Source organism: Ornithorhynchus anatinus, chromosome X1, assembly GCF_004115215.2.
Source record: "Ornithorhynchus anatinus isolate Pmale09 chromosome X1, mOrnAna1.pri.v4, whole genome shotgun sequence".
In the NCBI taxonomy this organism is placed as follows: Eukaryota; Metazoa; Chordata; class Mammalia; order Monotremata; family Ornithorhynchidae; genus Ornithorhynchus; species Ornithorhynchus anatinus.
In genome coordinates this window covers 62136441-62160473 of record NC_041749.1, presented here as the reverse complement: position 1 = coordinate 62160473, position 24033 = coordinate 62136441, and the positions used below count along the sequence as shown (strand labels likewise).

At 42.9% G+C, this 24033-nt stretch overlaps 1 protein-coding gene across 3 annotated transcripts in view; it reads left to right on the top strand.

Moving 5' to 3' along the window:
• The window catches only part of SLC25A26 (solute carrier family 25 member 26), a 139166-nt gene that overhangs the window by 107181 nt on the left and 7952 nt on the right, over positions 1-24033 (top strand). For 2 of the 3 annotated variants that reach the window (XM_029050659.2, XM_029050660.2), the window contains exons 11-13: positions 11590-11659; positions 20686-20750; positions 22153-22226. In XM_029050659.2, coding sequence (XP_028906492.1) covers positions 11590-11659; positions 20686-20750; positions 22153-22226 — 209 coding nt within the window. Of the gene's footprint in view, positions 1-11589; positions 11660-20685; positions 20751-22152; positions 22227-23021; positions 23813-24033 lie in introns of those variants that run through there. The other variant, XM_029050661.2, reaches the window with a different exon arrangement.

Genomic DNA, 24033 nt, shown 5'->3' with positions numbered 1-24033 from the left:
TATGTGAGTGCTGTGGGGCTGAGGAAGAAGTGAATAGAGGGTGCAAATCCAAGTGCAAGAATGATGCAGAAGGGAGTGGGAGAAGAAGAAGAAGGACTCTTGGAAGAAATGTACTTTTAATAAGGCTTTGAAGGTGGGGAGAGGGATTGTCTGTCAGATATTAGCTCAGGGTAACCGTGCTTTAAAAAGGCCTGTCTCGTTGGTTCAAATGACCAACTTGTAGCAACAAACCATACTGAGACCAGTCATCCCTCTCAATTCTGAAGTCTCCTATACTGAAACGTGTCTGTCTGTCTTCATTAATTTTTACCCTACTGGTATTCACCCATTTCTTTATCAGTAGTAACGACATTTATTGAGTGCCCACCGGGTACGATACCCTGCACTGAGCACTTGGGTAGGTATAACCAAAGCATCAGACATAGTCCTCAATAACGACAATAATGTGACATTTGAGCGCTTACTGGGTTCCAATCACTACTAAGCACTGGGGAAGCTATACGATAATCAGGTTGGACCCAGTCCCTGTCCCACGTGGGGCTCACAATCTTAAGTAGGAGGGAAGAGGATTTAACCTCCATTTTTCCGATGAGGAAACTGAGGTTCAGAGAAGCAAAGTGACTTGCCCGCGTCCCACAGCAGGCAAGTGGCAGAGTTGAGATTAGGACCCAGGTTCCCCGACTCCGAGGCCTGTGCTCTGTCCACTGGGCCATGCTGCTTCTCTGCCCACAAGGAGCTTATAGTCTATCAGTAATCAGGGGTAAGTTGGTATCAGGGGCCACAAGCTAACTCACTCTCCTTACCTTCTGCTCATAAGCGGGGCAGGAGGAGAGTACTATGTACTCCAGAAGTTGGAGCAAATGTTTGAGCCAGATATGTTCTTCCTGCTCCAGCATTTTTTAATGGTATTTGTTAAGCGCTTATTATGTGCCAGGCATTGTTCTAAGCCTTGGGGTAGATACAAGCTAAGAAGGTTGGACACAGTCAGTGTCGTCCATGGGGCTCACAGTCTCATTCCCCATTTTCCAGATGAGGTAACTGAGGCCCAGTGAAGTGACTTGCCTAAGGTCACACAGCAGACAAGTGGCAGAGCATCTGCTCAAAATGACTGGGTAGTCTACCCCAAAGTCTAAAGCATTCAAGCAGTCAGTGGTATTTATTGAGCATTTGCTGAGTGGAGAGCACCGTACTAAGTGCTTGGGAGGGAACACTATAACAATATAGCGAATACATTCCCTGCCCACAATGAGCTTATTAACCATTCTTCTGCCACCTCTGTGAGCGGAACATGTTTGCTGGGCAGAGGGAAGGGTGTTCTACTCTTTGACTTTGGGCTTTTGATTTAAAACTCTTAGTACACATTTCAGTGATTGCATGTTTATCACTGATGGACCGAATTAACTGGAAGCAGGAATAAAAGCCAAAATAGTCAAAACAAGTGCTTCAAACAAAATAGAAAAGCCTCTTATATTTCACTGTTGCAGTTATAAGGTGGGCTCCAAAGCAGAGGCATTTTCCAACACTCTTGTGAGTCTTTGAATATTAGGCACAGACAGGCAAGAGAGTAAACTCAAATTTGAGCTTTCCCAAAATCAAGCATGCTGTTGAAAGCATCCAGCACTCTTTCTACCACCTCAAATTTTAGATAACCTTACTCAACGGATTATGGAATTTCCATTGATTGTCTTGCACAAAATATCTATCGTTTCATAATCTCCTAGGACTCAAAGAATAGACATTAATTGTGATAATGACAGTTGAAGAAGACCCTGATTATTTGAGTTTCCAAGTACTTGAGCCAGAAGTCTTATTTCCAATTTGTTATTCATGAGGGAAGGGAGAGCGATTGGGATGGGTCCTTTGAAGCGGAAAACAAAGTCTTCTATTCAGTCTTCACCTTAATAGAGTACCCATGACACAGGCTTGGTATTAGGGCCTGTTTCATAATATTGTGCTTGGCATTGGTTGCTTTCCAACCCAGTGAACATTGGTGGGAATGGGTATTACCCTGGAAAAAAAATAAATCTTTTTTCATGCTGTCCTTCATACGGAAGACCTTGAGCAGTCAGCGAAGAATCACTTGGGAAAATAGCATGACCAGATTGGTTTTCCCCCTCTAGACTGTAAGCTCATTGTGGGCAGGGAATGTGTCTGTTTATTGTTATATTGTACTCTCACAAGCACTTAATAGAGTGCACTGCACACAGTAAATGCTCAATAAATGTGATAGATTAAATAAATGAATGAATGTTGGGTACTTTGATACTTTCAAATAATCAAGATACATGGAACATGTGAAAGGCCAGTTAGGAGGCCCTTCAATGTAAGAAAAATTGGATAATAATAAAAATAATAATACTGATGATGGTATTTAAGTGCTTACTATGCTCCAAGCACTGGGGTAGGTACAAGGTAATCAGGTTGTCTCACGTGGGGCTCACAGTCTTAATCCCCATTTTACAGATGAGGTAACTGAGGCACAGAGAGGTTAAGTGACTCACCCAAAGTCACACAGCTGATAAGTGGCATAGCTGGGATCAGAACCCATGGCCTCTGACTGCCAAGCCCGTGCTCTTTCCACTAAACCATGCTGCTTCTCTTCAGTGGTTAAGCATTTGTCAGTTGTATCATGGAGAGCTCAATGGATATCCTTTTTCTCATGGCAGAATGAAAAACCTTGTGCTATAAGACCTGTTTTCAAAATTTGACTATCCAATGGAAGCCAAATATAATGCAAAACTCAGTTGTCCATTTATTTTAAAAAACTGTCATCAGAAAAAATGATTGTTCATATTTCTTTGGGTTGAGGGAAGGGGAAAGGGAGAAGAAAGAGCAATCAGCGTAGATTCCCCCCTTCTACCTTTGCATTCAGAGAAGAGGAGAATAACATGGGCAAGTTGGAAGTCACATTGTTAGCTTCAAAATCAATCCATCATATTTACTGAGCGTTTACTGTGAACAGAGGGCTGTACTAAGAGCTTGCAAGAATTGAGTGTAACAGAGGTGGGGGACACATTCCCTGCCCACACCATGTTTACAGTCTAGAGGGTGAAGCAGACATTCATCTGAAGAAATCAGTGTTGGATATGTACATAAGTGCTGTGGGAATGAGCGTGGGGTGAATAAAGGGATGCAAATCCTAGTGCAAGGGTGATGCAGAGGTGAGTGAGGGATGAGGAAATGAGGGCTTGGGGAAGGCCTCTTGGAGGAGATGTGTTTTTAATAAGTCTCAAAAGAAAAATAGTGGAAGTAGTAATAATAATGATTATTGAGAGCCTGTACTGTCCCAAGCACTTAATACAGTGCTCTGCACATGGTAAGTGCTGAATAAATACCACTGATTGATTCTGGGTACATTGCATTATATTAAATGCTTAGGAAGTGTATATGTGGGTGGGTGGGAGTCAGGAGTTAGTCTTGCAAAATCTGGGCTGTAGCATTTCCATCTGTTAATGAATGTCTCCACCTTCTTGGACTCTGAATTTGGAACTGTTCTAAATGCATTGCTGCCCCTTTCCCTCTGCCTTACATATCAGTCATGTCCCTGTCCACTTGGGAACATCCATTCTCCTTCCTGAGTTGGGAAAGAAGGTGAAGGGTTAGAAAATTGGGCTCATTGCATAGAATAAATGAAACCATAGTGTAAAGGAAAGACTGTTAAACAGCCCCTTTCCTTGCTTATTCTCTTACTTATTTTGGTGCTCAGCTTCCATTTTTTTTCTGCTCAATCAACACCCTTCATTTTTTCCCATTTAAGATGCATATAAAGCACTTGTTTAGTGATTGATTTGGGGGAATCATGTGTCTACAACTGAGATTATTCTAGGGTTGTCCGCAGGGATTCCTTTTTTATTCTTTTTTCCAATTACTCAAGTTTTTTCAATAACATAGCAATGGACCGTCCATCTCCTCTCTGGGGAGACTACGCAACAGCCTCTGCAGGCAGTGTTATGCTGTTATTTTCATTTCACACCACAGATCTCTCAATTGTTTTCCTTAGACATGTTTATTATGACTATTGGGTGATTCTATAGAATTTTTGCAATCAACTGTATGTAAGCAAGGCACAACCTTTCAGATTGCTTTCTAGCTTTCCAGTGTAAAAAGCACAGTATAACAATAACAATATAATAGCACAATGTAACACAATATAGATTCAAAATTGGGTTCCTATCACTTTATACTAAAATACTTTCTGGAAAGTGCTGATCAGGGCAGACCTCAAACATGATTTAGTCAAGCTGGATCATTTTTTGTGCCTCATACTATGTAACTCAGCCTATATAAAGTACTCAGAAGACAAAAATGATCATGCCTCTTCAGTTTCTTCCACTTTTACATTTTTTAGGCATACTTGCTCTCAGCTTTTCAGTCCTGGAAAACATTTTCCTTGTTGTGGGCTTCAGTTGAAGTAAGCCAGGCACTAGTGAAAAGAGTCTTTGCTTGTCTAAAAATCAGTATCCTTTCTAGCTACTTTCCCTTCTCCTAATGCAATAGATGACCTTTTTTCTTTTCTCTTCTTTTCATATTCTTTTTCTCCTCTGACAACATGCTACCTGTATTTGCAGAGGCTCCAAAGAATGTGGTAGATTTTAGCAAAATTGCTAGTGTACTTTCCTGACTTTGGGCAATCAATCAGTGATATTTATTGAGCCCCTACTACATGCAGTGCACTGTATTTAGCTCTTGGGAGAATACAACAGAATTAGCAGACACGTCCCTGCCCATAATGAGCTTATGATCTAGAGGGCAAATGATGCGGTTCATCTTGCTAGGAACAAATGGCTATTGAGACCTAATTCCTACTAATGGATTGAACTGTGTTTTCAGTTCATCAATCAGTAGTATTTATCAAGTGCTTACTCTGTGCAGAACATTGTACTAAGTGCTTGGGAGAGTACAACAGAGTTGGTAGACACGTTCCTTGCCCATAACGAGCTCATTCGGCTTCATCGATTTTTGTGTATGTGTCTGTCACTACTCGGTCCTTGGGAAACGCCAGTGGACAAGATGGTCCTTGCCCTCGAGGAATTTACAATTCAACGAGGGAGACTTGTTTCAACTTCAGTGATGGAGTTTTTCAGTCAGTCGACAGATGACCCCTGGTCCTGAAACTTCCAAACCCAGGGACCTGCACAGAGGAATTGATGATAGGATTTGTCTCCCCTTATAGACTTGAAGCTCGTTATGGGCAGGGAATGTATCTGTTATATTGTACTCTCCCAAGTGCTTAGAACAGTGCTCTGCACACAGTAAGCGTTCAATAAATGTGATTGACTGGTTTGCGCAATATCACTTAGATTTTCTTCTCACTGCTGGTAATGTACTCATTGGGGCATGGAGTGTAATGAGTGAATTAGTGGGCAGCACATCCCAAAGTGCCAGTGAAGAAGGGTTTTTGTTTTTTTTCTGCAGGACCCATTTATAGCTGAAGGAATGCCAGGATAGCTCCGTGGCCCAACAGGCAGTTTCCTTGGTAGCAGTAGTCACCTTTGTGGCCCATGGTAGCCAGTTATTTTTCAGGATTTCTTCTGGGCCACCTCATGAAATGCCCTAGGTGACTATTTGGTCACTGATGGCACAGCCCCCCAGGCAGAACCGGAACTAGACCCCCGACTTCTGATTCCCAGAGCAGTGCTCTTTCTCCTGGACCACAAGCAACTTCAGTAGATATGTGCAGAAGTCAGAGTAATAATTGCATTCAGTACAGCATGGTTCAGTGGAAAGAGCACGGGCTTTGGAGTCAGAGGTCGTGAGTTCGAATCCCAGCTCTGCCCCTTGTCAGCTGTGTGACTATGGGCAAGTCACTTCACTTCTCTGGGCCTCAGTTACCTCATCTGCAAAATGGGGATGAAGACTGTGAGCCCCACGTGGGACAACCTGATTCCTCTGTGTCTACCCCAGCGCTTAGAACAGTGCTCTGCACATAGTAAGCGCTTCACAAATACCAACATTATTACACTTCCAAGTGACCATCTCCTTTATGTTTTTCTTAGAGTAGTGGACTGTGCCATTTCAATCTAATCCATCCTAATCCTCCTCCAGTTCTCAGCTGCCTCTGACAGACACTGTGGGCCACCCTTTCTCCTTGAAACAGTATCTAACCTTGGCAGATAAGGTTAGATATCTGTCCTCTCCTGATTCTTCTCTTATCTCTCTGACCGCTCCTCCTCTGCCTCCCACCCCTTAGATGAGGGAGTCCTTCAAGGTTTAGTTCTGAGTCCCCTTCTATTCTCCATCTACACCACTCCCTTGGAGAACTCATTCGCTCCCATGACTTGTACTACCATCTCTGAATGGATGATTCCTAAATGTACCTTTCCAGCCCTTTCCTTTCTCCTTCTCTGCAGTCTTACATATCCTCCTGCTTTTAGGATGCCTCAACTTGGATGTGTCACTTGCATCTCAAGCTTAATATGTTCAAATCAGAACTTCTCGTCTTCCCACCCAAACGCTGTCCTCCTTGTGACTTTCCCATCACTCTAGACAGCACCACCATCCTCCCTGACTTACAAGCCCTTTACCATGACATTATCCTCGACAGATCTTTCTCATTCAACCCACGTATTCAATCTGCCACTAAGTCCTTTCAGTTATACCTTCACAACATCGCTAAAATCCACCATTTCTTCTCCAGTCAAACAGCTCCTATAGCGATCCAAGCATGTATCCTATCCTGCCTTGACTCCTGCATCAGCCTCCTCGCTGACTTCCCTGCCTCTTGTCCCTCCCCACTGCAGTCCTTAATTCTCTTTTCTGGCTGGATTATTTTTCTAGAAAAACATTTGTTTATTGCATGTTTCTCCACTTCTTGGGAACCTCTAGTAGTTGCCCATCTACCTCCTCATCCAACAGAAACTTCTTACCATAGGTTTTAGAGCACTCAAACACCTGATTTCCTACTACAGCGCAGCCCAATCGCTTCTCTCCTCTAGCACCAACCTACTCACCGCCCCTCAATCTCATCTGTCTCGCTTCTCCTTGCCCACGTGCTCCGTCTAGCCTGAAACTCAATTCCCTTTCATATCCAACAGACCACCACTTTCCCCACCTTTAGCCTTATTAAAATCTCATCTTTTCCAAAAGGCCTTCCCCGACTAAGCCCTCATTTCCCATACTCCCTCTCCCTTCTACGTTGCCTACGCACTTGGATCTGTAGCCTCGAAACAGTTGATATGCCCCCCACCCTGGGCCCCCACACCACTTATGTACGTGCACATAATTAATTTTAATGCCTGTCTTCCTCTCTAGAATGTAAGCTTCTTGTGGGCAGGGAACTCTGTTGTACTCTCCAAACCCTTAGGGCAGTACTTCACACACAGTAAGTGCTCAATAAATGCCATGGATTGATTGACTGGTGGAGGGAGGGAGAGGGAGTTCTACGCCTGGGAAACTATGTGAGGGAGGAGATGGAGGCAGAAGTGTTGAGAGCAAGGCTCAGTTAGTAGGCTTGCTTGGGAGGAATAAAGAGGACTAGCTGGAGTACTGCTCTGTTTGTCAATGATTTTTATAAAGCATCTGTTTTGTGCAGAGTAGCCCTCAGCACTTGGGACACTATATGATTCCTTCCCTCAAGGAGCTTACAATCCTGATGGGGAGACAGGTGTTAAAATCAGTTACAGATAGGAGGAAGTTTTAGGATAATCAATCACTGTAATAATAACTAATAATAGTGGTATTTGTTAAGCGCTTACTATCTGCCAAGCACTGTATTAAGTGCTGGGGTGGATAATGATGATGAGGATGGTATTTAAGTGCTGTATTAAGCGCTAGGGTGGAGAAGCAGCGTGGCTCAGTGGAAAGAGCATGGGCTTTGGAGTCAGGGCTCATGAGTTCGAATCCCAGCTCTGCCACTTGTCGGCTGTGTGACTGTGGGCAAGTCACTTAACTTCTCTGTGCCTCAGTTCCCTCATCTGTAAAATGGGGATTAAGACTGTGAGCCCCACGTGGGACAACCTGATTCCCCTATGTCTACCCCAGCGCTTAGAACAGTGCTCGGCACATAGTAAGCGCTTAACAAATACCAACATTCATTAATAATAATAATGATGGTATTTGTTAAGTGCTTACTTTGTGCCAGGCACTATACTGAGCGCTCGGGTGGATACAAGCAAACTGGATTGGACACAGTCCCTGTCCCATGTGGGGCTCACAAGCTTAATCCCCATTTTACAGATGAGGTAAAAGAGCCCCAGAGAAGTTAAGTGACTTGTCCAAGGTCACACAGCAGAAAAGTGGCAATCAGAATTAGAACCCAAGCCTGTGCTCTGTCCACTAGGCCAAGCTGCTTCTCAGCTGCACCTTAGCACTGTACTAAGTACCATAGCACTGTACTAAACTCTTTTGAGAGCACATGACAACTGAGTTGGTGGTAATACCTTAATTTTTGGATTTGTTGATTGGGTAGGTAGATCTCTATCTTAAGATACGTTTCAAGCTTCTCCTCATACGGGCTCCCCTGTATTTCAAAGTCCTTCTCACCAGTGCAGTGAACCCAACCAGTGTGTCTTCCTACTCCTCCCCAGAGTAGCTTGTTCAGTGCTAAAGTCTGGGCACTCCATAAACACTACTGTCTCCTTTTATTGTCAGCTTTGAAGCAGTGTGGTCTAGTGGATAGAGCACAGGGCTGGGAGTCAGAAGGACCTGTGTTCTAATCCTGTCTCCGCCACTTGTCTGCTGTGTGACCTTGGGCAAATCACTTTACTTTTCTGTGCCTCATCTGTAAAAGGGGGATTAAGACAGTGATTCTCCATGTGAGATGTGGACTGTGTCTAACCTGATTAGCTTGCATCTACCACACCTCTTAGTGCAGTGCCTGGCACATAGTAATTGCTTGACAACTACCATTAAAAAAAAAAAAGCTAAACCACAAAACTGTTTACTCTATAAACTATGATATTTGGAGATTTTACTGCTGATTGAGAATTTAGTATCATGTTCAAGGAAATGGACCAAAGGATTTACAGTTCATCTATCTTGTCCCAGCTGTGGTTTGAATTGTCTTACCTCCTTTTGAAGGGACCTATCTCAATCTCAGAAGTTCTGTCACTGCACAGCTCTGAGACACAGTTCCCTCTCTGGCAAAACCCTAGAGAACTAGGTAGATGCTGCTGTAGTGTTTCATCTTCTGATGGATCGTTAAAGAATCCACTGTACTGATGTGAGCCATTTGGATCATTTTTTTAAAAATGGTATTTAAGTGCTTACTAGATGCCAAACACTGTATTAAGCACTGATGTAGATACAAAATAATCAGATTAGGCAATCAGTCACTCACTGGTTTACGAGTGCTTACCGTGTGCAGAGCATGGTACTAAACGCTTGGGAGAGACGATATAACAATAAACAGACACATTCCCTGTCCATGAGGAGCTTACAGAAGCAGCATGGTTTGGTGGCAAAAGCACCGGCTTGGGAGCCAGAGGTTGTGGGTTCTAATCCTGGCTCCGCCACTTATCAGTTGTGTGACTTTGGCAAGACATTTCACTTCTCTGGGCTTCAGTGACCTCATCTGTAAAATGGGGATGAAGACTGTGAGCCCCACGTGGGACAACCTGATACTTATTTTGTTAATGAGGTGTACATCCCCTTCATTCTATTTATCGTAATAATGTTGTCCTGTTTTTGTTTCGTTCTGTTTTGCTCTGCTGTCTTGTCTCCCCCGATTAGACTGTGAGCCCGTCATTGGGCAGGGATTGTCTCTGTCTGTTGCCGAATTGTACATTCCAAGCGCTTAGTACAGTGCTGTGCACATAGTAAGCGCTCAATAAATACTATTGAATGAATGACAACCTGATGACCTTGTATCTACCCCAGTGCTTAGAACGGCACTTGGCACATAGTAAGTGCTTAACCAATACCATCATTATTATTAGAAGGGGAGACAGGCAATAATATAAATAAATTATAGATATGTACATAAGTACCGTGGGGTTGGGGGTGAGGTGAATAAAGGGTGCGAAGTCCCCATCCCTATGGGGCTCACGCTAAATAGAAGGGAGAACAAGTATTAAATCCCCATTTTATATTTGAAAGTTATCATGTTTTTAACTCTTGTGGTTGGCTTACTTTCCACAAATAAATTAATAGTGGAGTGAATAAAATTTTACTGTACCCGTGGTATGAAGTGGGTTGAACAGAAATCATCGTGCAAAAGTTAGGCAAGTTATTCATGAAAAATAACTTATAATTTTGCATAGTGACTACTACCCTATTTTGAAGTAGGGACAAAATGGTGGTCTTATCTACTTGTTGGCAATTTCAGAGCATAGCTTTCACCTTGACCCAGAAACCTATATGAAATACACATTCAGTTTCTCCGGAGGAAAGATATAAATTACCAGAAGCCAGAGCTTTTGCTTCATTGTAGCAGAGATGCTAACAAATCACAGTTGTCACTTTTTAATAGTAACCAACTTAATTTTATCTCTGCAGCTTCTAATAGTATATAAGACCATTTTGGAGTTTCAATTCCAAACCAAGGTGTGGAATGTCCTTAACAGTCAGGTCAGGAATCAAGAGTCATTAAAAATGACTGCACACCTGGGTGATGCTAGGATTAAGTTCATGAATTGCACCCATCCAGTAGACTTTGGGCTTTGCTTTGTTAGGACAGAACAGTCTAACAGGGAACAGCATGGCCTAGCGGATAGAGCACGGGCCAGGGAGTCAGAAGGACCTAGGTTCATTCATTCATTCAATAGTATTTAGTGAGCACTTACTATGTGCAGAGCACTGTACTAAGCGCTTGGAATGTCCAATTCGGCAACAGATAGAGACAATCTCTGCCCAATAACGAGCTCACAGTTTAAATGGGGGAGACAGACAGCAAAGCAAAACAGAACAAAACAAAGCAAGTATCCCAGCTCCAGCACGTCTGCTGTGTGACCTTGGGCAAGTCACATCACTTCTCTGGACCTCAGTTACCTCATCTGGAAAACGGGGATCAAGACTTTGAGCCCCATGTGGGATGTGGGCTGTGTCTGACCTGATTAGCTTCTATCCACCCCAGCGCTTTGTTCAGTGCCTGACACGTAGTAAGTGTTTAACAAATGTCATTTTAAAAAAAACAAACCCCAAAATTCTCAAAGATTGGAGTTGGATAAGGAAGGGTGTGATGCCATTTTCACCCTCATTAGCTATGACCTATTTGCACATTTCCATGCCGATCCAGTGAAGGGATTGCTAAGGAAGTTTTCCACACTGCTCCATTCAGTTCCCAAGTTATTAGGTTTACATTTTGGTCTTTGGTGATTGGGAATGTATTTTGCCATGTATTGTTTTCACACCAGAAATTACACAAATTGATGAAATATTTGAAAAGCTGCGTTGCCTTGAGGTTAAGTATGTAAATATCGAATCCCTGAAAACGGCTTGTTTCAAGAGATTTTTAGTTCCAGACATCTCTCACACTCCCATCTGCTTGTTTTAGTACCCGGTTAAGTCCTTGGGAAAATCACATATTACATCACTGAAGAATGCCACAAAAATAGTTTCTCACTTGTGTTCCCATCCTCAGAGTTAACCCACAGGAGGTTCAGATAGATTCCATATTTAATAACTTGTATTTTTCTTTCTCTTTAAATACAGGCTCTCTGGGCAAGGAAGCAGGATCATGCGGTTAATTCTTGGCAGTCAGCAGTCTGTGGAGCTTTTGCAGGTGCAAAGGATTACATTATACTGGGCTAGACCAAAGGGGGATGAAAAAAATGTTAAAATATTAACTATACAAATACAACATTCTTTTAAAATTCCAGTTTATTTAGAGGAAGACAATTCCCGTTGTTTGAGGGAGACATGTCTCTTTAAAAAAAAAAAAAAACCTCAAAAAGGTTTCTCTTTGAAAGACAAGCAATTTGTTTTAGACAAATTTCCTCAGTTTTGTGGGGTTTTTTTAAAGGACCATCACTCGGGCACTTAGATTAACTTGAAGATGAGTTATAAAATCTTTCTGGAGGAGGGACTTCACTTGGGTGCAGAAATATGCAGCTGTCTGCCTCAAGCTGTTCTTCAGGGGTTTAAGTGATTTGGGGAGTAGGCGATGATACACATTTCATGTGACAACTTTGACAGCAATGTAGATGAACTAAGTGTCAGGAGAGCAGGGGCTAGCTCTGCCTGTAGGCTAATGCCTTACAGGTAGGAGAAGGAGAGAAATGAACATTTGGGCAGTCTCTGGCCATTTTACTAAGATTAGTGATAGAGTATGCTATTGTCATGTGCCATAAAATCACTCCAAGGCCAATCAGTGATTGAGATTTTTCTATCACCACCTGAATTTGTATGCAACGTTTATTTCTTATTTGAAACGTTTTCACAACAGCCATCTCATTTGATACCTGCAGCCTTCCTGTCAGGTAGGGAAAGGAGGTATTGTTGTTTCCATTTATAAATAAGGAAACTGAGTATTCGTAGTAGTAATAGTAGAGTTTAGCAGCTAGTGGATGCAATGCACTGTACTGAGTGCTTGGTAAAGTTCAGCAGAAGCGTGTCCCCTGTCTACATGGAGCTTACTCTTCCACAGGGTAGGTGGACATAAAAATATATGCAAAGAGAGGAATAATAATGGTAATAATGATGGTATTTGTTAAGCACTTACTATGGGCCAGGCACTGTACTGAGCACTGGGATGGATGCAAGCGAATCAAGTTGGACACAGTCTCTGTCCCATTTGGGGCTCACAGCCTCAATCCCCATTTTACAGATGAGGTGACAGGTGCAGCGAAGCGAAGTGACTTGCCCAAGGTCACACAGAAGATAATGGAGGAGCTAGAATTATTCATAAATAACTGACTCTAAAACTTATGAGGTGTATAGCTATGCACATGCGTGCCGAGGAAAGGCAAAAATAAAATTGCATATGCTAGAGACGGCTATTAGGTTGATATGACTTGAGTTTTGGGGAATTTTTCCAGGAAAGACTTATCTGATTAGGTGGGATTTTAGGAGAGCTTTGAATATGGGGAGAGCAGTGTGGTTTATTGGCTTTTTTGTGGGGAAAGGGTTCCAGGCTGGGGAAAAGGTATGAAGCAAGCAGGGGACGGAGGTGGGAGAATCTAGAGCAGGTATAGTTAGAAGGTTGACTTGGGAGGGATGAAGAGAGCGAATTGGGGGATAGCTGGTGAAGAGAGCTGATAGGTGAAAGGGGAAGGGTTGGAGGAGAGTTTTCAATTGATATGGAGGGAGGATGGGAAGTCAATAGAAGCTTTTGAGGAACAGGAACTTGTTGGTAATAGAGATTGGGGGTTTGGGGGTGTGTGGATGTTTATATATTCGGTAGTATTTATTGAGCGCTTACTATGTGCAGAGCACTGTACTAAGCGCTTGATAAATGTATATAGTGGAGATGGGGGCGGTGCAGAGGGAGAGATTGGAGGCTGCTAGACCAGTAACGAGGATGATAGAAGAGTTTGGCCGTGATAAGCAACGGAATGATGGTGGTTTTCCGTGAAGAGGCCTGATAGGTTGTGGCTGGCCCTTGATCACACAGTAAGCCAGTAGCAGAGTGGGCACTAGAGCTCAGGTATTTTCATTCCCTAACTGATGCTCTTTCCACCAAACCACACTTCCTCCCAGTGCAATCCAAATTGGGTATGCTTAAAGGAGACTTTCGCTTTGTTATCATCAGTGGAATTGATTGAGCACTTACTGTGTGCAGAGCACTTTACTGAGCGCCTGGGTGACTTAGTGGCATGGCCTAGTGGCAAGAGCATGGGCTTGGGAGTCAGAGGACGTGGGTCCTAATCCTGGCTCAGCCACTCGTCTGCTGTGTGACCTTGGGCAAGTCACTTGACTTCTGTGCCTCAGTTACTTCATCTGTAAAATAGGGATTAAGACTTTGAGCCCCATGTGGGACAGGGACTGTGCCCAACCAGATTACTTTTAATCTACCCCAGAGCTTAGAACAGTGCTGGCACATAGTAAGTGCTTAATGAATGTCATTATGATTATTATTGTTATTTTTATTGTTATTGCATAGGGATATATTTGGTGAATAATAGGGTGAATTTTTACTAATAAATAGAAACTCAAATTGGAATGAAAGGGGACTAAAATCCTGTTTAATAAAATAATAAATTTGCCTGTTCGAGAAGGGAAATCAATCAATAATATAAAGAGCCAACTTTGCATTAGTCCAAACCAATTCTCATTGCCTGCCAAAGTCCTGCACCCATGTGTTTCTTATCAGCCACTACTAGTTTCACTTTTTATTTTCAATCTAGCCATAGGGGATTTGGCAAAAAATGGTATTTTGTCTCAATATTTCCAAGACTAATAGGAAGCTGTTATGTTTCAGCCTATAAAGACTGGCATTTAGGGCTATATGCTTGAATCTTGCCTGATTAACAGCATCTATGAGAGACCTGGCAGCTTTGTGTTGCTCGACTTAGTAGTGGTGGTGGAGGTGATACCATTTCTATTAAGCATTTACTGGGAGTGGGGCACTGTACTAAGCACCAGGAGTCTGAGGAGAGGAGTTTTCATATTAAAAAAACAACAAAAAACCAAAAACAGTTGTCTCTTCAGATTGATGACCTGATACAAACCCTACTCTATCCCAATTAGTCACCATGCGTAATTATTTCCATACCATTGTCAAAGGTATTTATTGGCTGCTTACTAGTTGCAGAACACTATGCTAAGCGCTTGGGAGAGTACAGTATAACCGAGAGGCAGAGGAAGAAGTGGCCAGAGAGGAGGAGAACCAGGAGAGGACAGTGTCAGTGAAGCCACATTTGGATAATGTTTCAAGGAAGAGGTGGTTCAATCAATCAGTAATATTTATTAAGCACTTACTGTGTGCAGAACGCAGTACTAAGCACTTGTGTGAGTACAACAGAGTTGGTAGACACGTTCCTGCCCACAAGAAGCTTACAGTCTAGAGGGGGAGACCGGCATTAAAATTCAGTATGGGTAAGTACATAAGTGGTATGGGGCTGAGGGTGGTGTGAATTTTAAGTATTTCAGGGGTACAGATCCAAGTGCATAGGCAGCACAGAAGGGAGAGGGAGAAGGGGAAATGAGGACTTAGTTGGGGAAGGCCTCTTGGAGGAGATGCCATTTTAAGAAGGCTTTGAAGGTGGGGAGAATGGTGGTCTGTCAGATATGAAGCAGGAAGGGGTTCCAGGCTTGAGAAGCAACGTGGTCTAGTGGATAGAGCACGAGCCTGAGAGTCAGAGGGACCTGGGTTCTAATCCAGACTCCGCCATTTGCTTTTTGACCCTGGGCAAGTCACTTCTCTATGCCTCAGTTCCTTCATCTGTAAAATGGGGGTTAAGACTGTGAGCTCTATGTGGGGCCGGGACTGTATCAAACCCAATTATCTTAATAATGTTGGTATTTGTTAAGCACTTACTATATGCAGAGCACTGTTCTAAGCGCTGGGGGAGATACAGGGTAATCAGGTTGTCCCACGTGAGGCTCACAGTTAATCCCCATTTTCCAGATGAGGTAACTGAGGCACAGAGAAGTGAAGTGACTTGCCCACAGTCACACAGCTGACAAGTGATGGAGCCGGGATTCAAACCCATGACCTGACTCCCAAGCCTGGGCTCTTTCCACTAAGCCACGCTGCTTGTATCTATATCAGTGCTTAATACAGTGCTTGGCACATAGTAAGCGCTTGACAAATGCCACAGTTATTATCATTAGAAGGAGAATATGGGCAAGGAGTTGGCAGCGAGACAGACAAGATCAAGGTGCAGTAAGTTGGTTGGCTTTAGAGGAGCCAAGTGAGCAAGCTGGGTTGTAGCTGAAAATCAGTGAGGTAAAATAAGAGCTAAAGCCAATGATAAGGAGTTTCTCTTTGATGTGGAGGTGGATGGACAACCACTGGAGGCCTCTTGAGTGGAGAAACATGGACTAAACAAACGTTGGGTTTTTTGTAGAAAATGTTCAGGGCAGCAGAGTGAAGTATGGAGTGGAGTGGGCAGGCGGCAGGGACGTCAGCAAGGATCCTGATGTAGGAATCAAAGCGGGATAGGATAAGTGCTTGGATGAGCATAGTGGCAGTTTGGATGGAGAAGAAAGGGAGAATTTTAACAATGTTGTGAAGGTAGACGTGAAAGGATTTAGTGACAGACTATGTGGGTTGAATGAGCGCGATGAGTCGAGGATAATGCCAGGATTATGGGCTTGTGTGCCAGGGAAGATGATGGGTGGTGCTGTCTACGGTAATGGGAAAGTCAGTGCAAGGTCAGGGTTTGCAAGGGAAGATGAGTTCAGTTAAGGATGTGTTAAATTTGAGATGTAGGTGCCTCATCCAAGTAGAGATGTCCTGAAAGCAGGAGAAAATGTGAGAATGCAGAGAAGGAGAGAGGTCAGTGTTGGAGATGTAGATTTGGGAATCATTTATGTGTAGATGGTAGTTGAAGCCATGGGAGCAAATGAGTTCTTCAAGTGAATGGGTGTAGATGGAGAGTAGAAGGGGACCCAGAACTGAGCCTTGAGCATTTCCACAGTTAGAGGGTCGTCAGAATAAGCCCCAGTTCTCCTCATCTCCCACTCCCTTCTGCATTGCCCTGACTTGCTCTTCCCCCACCTTCCAGCCCCACAGCACTTATGTATATATCTGTAATTTTATTGATTTCTACGGGTGTCTGTTTCTCCCCCTTCTAAACTTTCTAAAAGCAGTGCTCCGTAGGTCACGCCCCAGAGTGGAATAAAACACTCACTTTTCTGTAATGCTTTCAGGTATAATTCTGCCTGGAAAAATTGGTATATTAGTAGTCCCCTAAGTAAATTTTTTTCCCTGGTTTTCTATGCAGTCATTATATTAGGTCTGTTAAGATTCAAAGGGGGATCATTTGGTTAAAAATAAAGTCCCGAGATCAAAAATGCTGCAGTCTTGGCAGTCAGTCAATCAGTAATATTGACTGAGTGTTTATTGTGTGGAGAGCACTGTACCGTGCCCTTGGGAAAGTATGAGTTAATAGACACGATCCCTGCCCTTGAGGAGCTTACTATCTAGTGGGAGAGACAGACATTAATATAAATTACAGATAGGGGAAGCAGCAGAGCGTACGGATAGCTCCTTGTGGGCAGGGAATTTGTCTAACAATTCTGTTATATTGTATTCTCCCAAGCTCTTGGTAGAGTTCTCTGTTCACAGTTAGTGATCAATAAATATGATTGATTAACTGATGTACTCTGGGGGTGGAATGAGGTGAGTAGCAAAGTGCTTAGGGGGTATAGACCCAAGTTCTTAGACAACACAGAAGGGAAGGAACATAAGGTCTAACAGCATTGTGAAATCTAGAATAGTATTTCAAGAATTGTCATTTTAATTTCTCTAATTAAAAACCCTCCCATTTTAAAGGAGAAAAATAAAAAGGATTCATTCAAATGGGTTATATGCTCAAGTGAGTCAGCTCAGTCCTGTCTATGTGAAGAGCTTAAGCATTTTATTAATTTACCAAGGAGTTTTGTTCACACTGAGAAGCATCCAAAAATGGCATCCATAAAATGTCCTGACTGCATTAAAATCTGTGTTGCTATATAGGTGGCAGAAAATAAAATATGAAAGGATAAGTGCTTTTCTTATAAATTGTATATCATATTGAATATAGCAAATGGGAGGAAATGTCTTGGAGGAAAATCTTATTTTTGCAGTCTATTTCAAAAGATTTTTGGTGAAAAAGTCCAAATTCCTTAATAACTGGAGCAACTGGAATTATTTCTGGACCATCTTTTATACATCTTTCGATCTTTTGGAAATGACTTATCTCACCCTCCTTCAGAAGGCCTGATTTATACAAATGGACTCTCTTTCACCTTTAACTTATCCCAGGTGCCCTCTCAGTTCTTGGACTATTTTACTATATGAACACGTCTGCGTGACGCTACATTTGTCAAGTTATTCCCCTTTGCCTCTGGAAACGAAAGTAATCTTTTGAAAACTTAGAAAAATGGAGATTCTTTTCACAGGGCTGGATTCCTCCATTGCAAATCTGCTGATCTGTATGTAAAATCCCTCAGCACCTGAAGCCCAGGCCCTGCCATACAGACCATTGCAACGGCAGTTATATCTGCCCTCAGTGGACTGTGGGGAGCTCTTAGTACAGTGCTCTGCACATAGTAAGCGCTCAATAAATACTATTGAATGAATGAATGAACTGTGCCATCTACATGTCCATCACCCAGATCGGGGTCTCCGGATTCCCACCGAGTGGCGTGGGGTGGAGGGGAGAGCAGGGGTAAGGACTCCCAGAGCATAGCCCATCCCACACCAGGCTGGCCTGTAAAACAGTGGAGATTGGTGAAAAAATATCTCCCCTAGCCTCCTCCCCGGCCCCCTTCTTTTCTTCCTTTCTCCTGCACTCTTCCATTCCTCCCTTGCCTCCCCCCACCCTCTCTCTGTTCTTTCCCCTCCCCTTTCCTTCCCCCCCTTACTCCTGCCCCACCATTCCTTGGCCAGGCTTAAAGGCTGGATTGCGCCCCAAAGGTTCTAACATATTCTAGGCCCGTATTTCTGCTGACCAAATACTGAACAGCTCTGGTCTGAATGGATCTCATAGAAATCCAAGTGTATCTGCAAAAAAAAAAAAAAATAGCAGTTGACGGTTCTAAGGGTTTTTTTATTCATTTTATGCATTAAGATAGTGCAGCAAAGATGAGTGAGATATCTGGGAGTCTCTGAGTGAAGGAGTCTCTCCCGTTGGAAATCGGAGATGAGCCTCAGTTTAGCCCTGAAGACTCTGGGAGTGAGAACCCAGGAAGGAGAAGGCTAGAATGCTAGCGGTTTGGGCAGTGCCTCTTGCCCCGTCATCCCTCTCGGCGGTGAGGCGCAGAGCACGGCTAGAAGGTGGGCGGGGGTGCGGGCCATTGCAAAGCGTTTACAGGAATCTAATATTTAAAAACAATTTACCAGTGGCAGAAGGTTGCCAGAGTGGTTCTGGGTGGTGGCCTCGATAGTAGCAATGATATTCATTGAAAACTTACCGGTGCAGTGCACTCAGATGGCCAACCACCCATAAACTCTCATAGCTGTAGTTGCCACCGCTACTTCTAGAAGCACTAGAGCAGTGGCACACTGAAACCCACTGCTGCCGCTGTATTTAAGAGTATGAAAACTTTTTTTACAGGCTTTATGGGCTTGATCAATTTTAGTCAGTCAATAATAATTATTCAGTTGTTACTCTGTGCAGGGCACTATGCTAAGCGCTTGGGAGAATACAGTGCAGTTAGTAGGTGTGACCTCTGCCATCGAGGAGCTCACTGTCTAGCAGGTGCTAGACTCATTGTACATTTTGACAAATTGTCCACAAATTTACCCAGTTTCGATGGCAGCTGCAGCGGGCACAGTTGTGGGGAATATAATGGGTAGCTGGCATCCTTGAATGCACTGTATTAATTGTTTGAGAAATGTTTGGGAAGCATAAAAGCATGTTCCCTGCCCTCAGTGTAAGTGAATATGAGAGTCCTAGAGGTGGCTGCTAGATCTTTGTCACTCGTGAGGTTGGAAGTAAATCAGGGAAGGCTTGTTGTAGAGGTGGGTTTTAGGAGGGCTTTGAATGTGGACAGAACCACGGTGGCCTAGCAAAAAGAACACAGACCTAGAAGTTAGAGGATCTGGATTCTAATCCCAACTCAAGCAATCAATCAAATTTATTGAGCATTTACTGTGTGCAGAGCACTGTACTAAGCACTTGGGAGAATATAACAATGTAACACACGTTCCCTGCCCACAGTGAGCTTACAGTCTAGAGCTTACATTTGCCTGCTGTGTGATCTTAGGTAAGTCACTACTTCTCTGGGCCTTATTTTCCTTATCTGTACCATGGGGACTCAAGACCCGTTTCCTTCCTACTTTGATTCGGAGCCCCTCGAGGGACGGGGACAGTGTCTGACCTGATTATCTTATATCTGTCTTGTATCTTAGTGCAGTGCTTAGCACATAGAAAGTGCCTAAACACTACAATTATCGTTACAATTATATGTCCAATTTGGCCTGGGAGTTGAAGCAGGGAGGTAGAAAGGGGGAATCATAATTCAAGGTGGGGGAGCGGCTTGAGCAAGGGAAGGAGGAAGAGGAACAGTTGATTGCAAGAGACCGTTACAAGGTTAGTTTGGGAGGATCTAAGAGAGCGAGCTGAAGAATTGTGGGTGAGGAGAATGGGTATGTGAGATGCATTAGCTATTTTCAAAATGCCTGCTGAGCCATTCCACTATGCATCATGCCCTAGGCATAGTCCCAGCAGATGTTCCTCTACTTCTAGCTCGTCCCTCCCACCCCTTCCCGCCGATATCATGGCAATGTGTGGATCAGACTTAGTGGTGGAAAGGCTTTGAACATATGGATTTTGTGATCATTTAGGACAGCGTGTACTCAATTCCCCAAGCATCCTATCAAGAATGTGGGTCTTGGCAAGTTTTAGCACACCACACACTCAAGTAAACAACTGTGCTATTATGTGAAAGCGCAGGCTATATTTTACTTAGTTCTTTCTCACCTGAGAGTATGTGGGCCTTATTTAAAGAAGATGGTTCCATGTCATCACAAAATAATTAGCCTGGGACTTTCATGAATGCATCCCAATCTTGAATCAAGATAGCATAGAAGCATTAATGAAGTGAGTTTGGCAGGAGTCTATGGGAATTATTAATTGAGTGACATATGCTTCTGAATGCCCATATATTTTTGATCAACAATGTCTCACTTGTATGTTGCTACTTTTATATGCTCAGGTGGATTTGCAGCTGCTGTTACCACACCTCTGGATGTAGCAAAAACAAGAATTATGTTGGCAAAGGTAAGAGGTGAAAGAATGTTGTAGAAAAAGCAGGTGCACATTCTCTTGCTGCCAGAAAGCTTTTGTACTGTGACCCAAATGAAACTGCCTCCGTTCTAATTGCCAACGACCTTTTCTTCTAAGGTCCAGGCTCATGAAACATTAACTGTTTAAATTCAAACTCTTAATTTTCTGTCACACCAGTTTCCCTTGTTTGGAGTGGCTTGTTCCCACTGCTCTGATGTGACTTCAGCTCCAGTGAAAAACACCAGTACGAGAGTAGCAGCAGCCTGAGCTCAGCGATGGCACTGCAACATGGCCGCTAACTGTGTAGATTAACTCCTCCTGTAGACCGTAAGCTCCTTGTGGGCTGGGATCTTGTCTGTCAACTCTGTTGTTTTGTACTTTCCCAAGTGCTCAGCACACAGTAAGCGCTCAATAGATGCCTCTGATAGAAGCAAATACACCATTAGGTTTAGGGTTTTTTTCCCCCTCTTTCTTCCTCAGATTTTGCCCAGTCCCTGTTTCCTTTGCAATGTGTTTGGATGTTTGGGACCATTGTCAGTGTCAGCTCATGGCTCTGCAAAGCATTTTCTATCATAATTTTCCCTCCCTCAGTAGGGAAACATCTTTTTGAAAAAACCAAAAAATAGCGTTTTTCCAAAAATGGACCTTCCTTGTTACCGCTTTGATGATTTTGGATTAAATCTGCAAATGATATTTTCATGATAGAATTTACAGAGGTCTTGAGATATGATGTTTATATTAAAAATAACAATGTAATCATTTTCTGCATTTTACCCAGGAGTTTTGTTTTATGCCCTTTGCGTTTTTTCCCCCGTACCTTTTCATTTATTTGTTGCATGCATTCCTGTCAAAGGTTGTTCTCATTAAACGTTTCCTCCTGAGATTTCTTGGCATTTCAGTCGATCAGTGGCATTTATTGAGCCGTTTACTGTGTATGTAGTGCTGTACTAAGCACTTGGGAGAGTACCATAGGGTAGTTAGACATGATCCCTGCCCTCAAGGAGCTTACAGTCCTAGTGGGATTGCCCTGTCCCAGTTTTCTTCCCCCGCCCCTCCATCTCCCTCCCTCCGTCCCTCTCCCACTTTTCAAAACAGGACAGACCCTATTGGCAAAGTATCTTTCAGACCCAGAGGTGCCTAATTTGGGCATGAATGGGTTTCCATGAGGAGTCATGCCATCGTACATGCACTGGGGCAGTGAGAAGTCGCTTTAGTCCTAGGCATCAGTGCTCAATCAGTCTGAGTGTGAATGGTTTCTTGGTAAAATATTTAGAGTATGTTTCTGTAATTTTGCGTTTTGTCGTGGTCATTCATATGTTGGATTAGAATTGATTGGGCAAAGTTTTTAAAAGGATTTGACCCAATGGTAATGTATCTTTTAATTTTTTTCAATGAGACCGGATCAAAAATTGCAACTGGGAAAGTGTTACCTGCCCTGTATGAGATCTGGAGGAAGCAAGGAGTTCCTGGGTAAGAATGCATTCTGAGGATTTCTCAACTGTGATCATAGAATATGTTCTGGATGTCTTCCTTCATAATTACTACACAGATGTATTCTTTTCTACCCCTTCTTGTTCATCATGTCTACATGAATTCAACTTGTGCTCCCTGTCGGTACAAACAGGGACAGTCTGTTTTGTGCAAGATTTAGGGACACGTGGATGAGCTGTGTACCTGTGAAATAATAAGTTTATATATGTATATAATAATAATAATGGTATTTGTTAAGCGCTTACTCTGTGCAGAGCACTGTTTAAGCACTGGGGGAGATACAGGGTAATCAGGTCATCCCATGTGAGGCTCACAGTTAATCCCCATTTTACAGATGAGGTCACTGAGGCACAGAGAAGTTAAGTGACTTGCCCACAGCCACAGCTGACAAGTGGCAGAGCCGGGAGTCGAACCCATGACCTCTTACTCCGAAGCCCAGGCTCTTTCCACTGAGCCACGCTGCTTCCCTGGTATATGATATGGTTAAGCATATTTAGGGTATGAGTCTTTAGGGTTTTAGCTGATATCTCCCCTCCAAATCATTTTTATAATTGACTGTTTACCCTCCTCAAAAAAAATAGCAAACTTAATTATTTTAAATTTTTCCAAGCTTTTTGTGACTTGCCATGTTGATTTATGATTCCATCCTACTCTGCCTAAATTAAGTTGTCAATTTAGTGAATTTGTTTAATGAATAGTCAATATCTTCATTGTTGTCAATATAATTGCCATGCATTCTGGAATGTGATATTTGATTTGGTCGTTTTTAAATAGGTCATGAATTTTTTTTTTTCCTTGGAGGATTTCCCTTCTCATTCTGAAGATTCTGGACTTTATTTGCATAACTGTCACCTGAAATCAGTTTTTTACTTTTCACCTATGTAAATGACATCATTCTTCTTCCTCAACACAGAGCTCTTCAGATTGACACTGGAACCCAAAACCCCAAATTATTGCTTGGACATTGCTTTGTATTCTGCTTGATAACTGAGATATAGTAACAATAATAATAATTTAAAAAGTAATAGTTGTGGTATTTAAGTACTTGCTATGGGCCCAGAAGTGTGCTAAACATGAGTGTAGAGACAAGATCATCAGGTCAGAGTCAGAGCTCACAGTCGAAGTAGGAGGAAGAACAGAGCTTAAATCCCCATGTACAAGCTTAAATCTCCATTTTACAGATGAGGAAATTGAGGCTCAGGGAAGTTAAATAACTTGCCCTAGGTCACACAGCAGGCAAGTGGGAGGTGGGAGAGCCAGGATTAGAACCCAGGTCCTCTGACTCCCTGGCCCGGGTCCTTTCCTTTAGGCCACGGTTTTTCTCATGCATTGGGGAAAGCATTTGTCAACCTCTTGTGTCATTTGCAAATATCAGAAAGGAGTAATTGCAGCAAAAAACACTTGCCGGGCAGAGAAAGCCAGAACTTTTGAAGCTTAAATCTAGTTTAGCAGAATTTTAAAATGTATAGTACAGTTTGGTATTTATCCCCAACTTATATGTCTTGAAACTCCCCAAATCCATACCTTAAGTATAATAAACACTGTTACTATGTTTTACACTAAAACGTAAATATGTTCAAATGCTAGAGCCTTAAGTCTGTTTTTTGGCTTTAATTGATTTCAGCCCTGTTCTTCAAACACAGGGAGGGATTCTGAATAAGAGGGTTCCCTTGAGTAGTACATTGTCAAAATGAGAGTATATTAGCATGCTCGTGAGGTAAGTAGGTGAATGGCAACCTCTTGTACTAAATAGGCTACTATTCATCAAGGAGGGACCTAGCGTCAC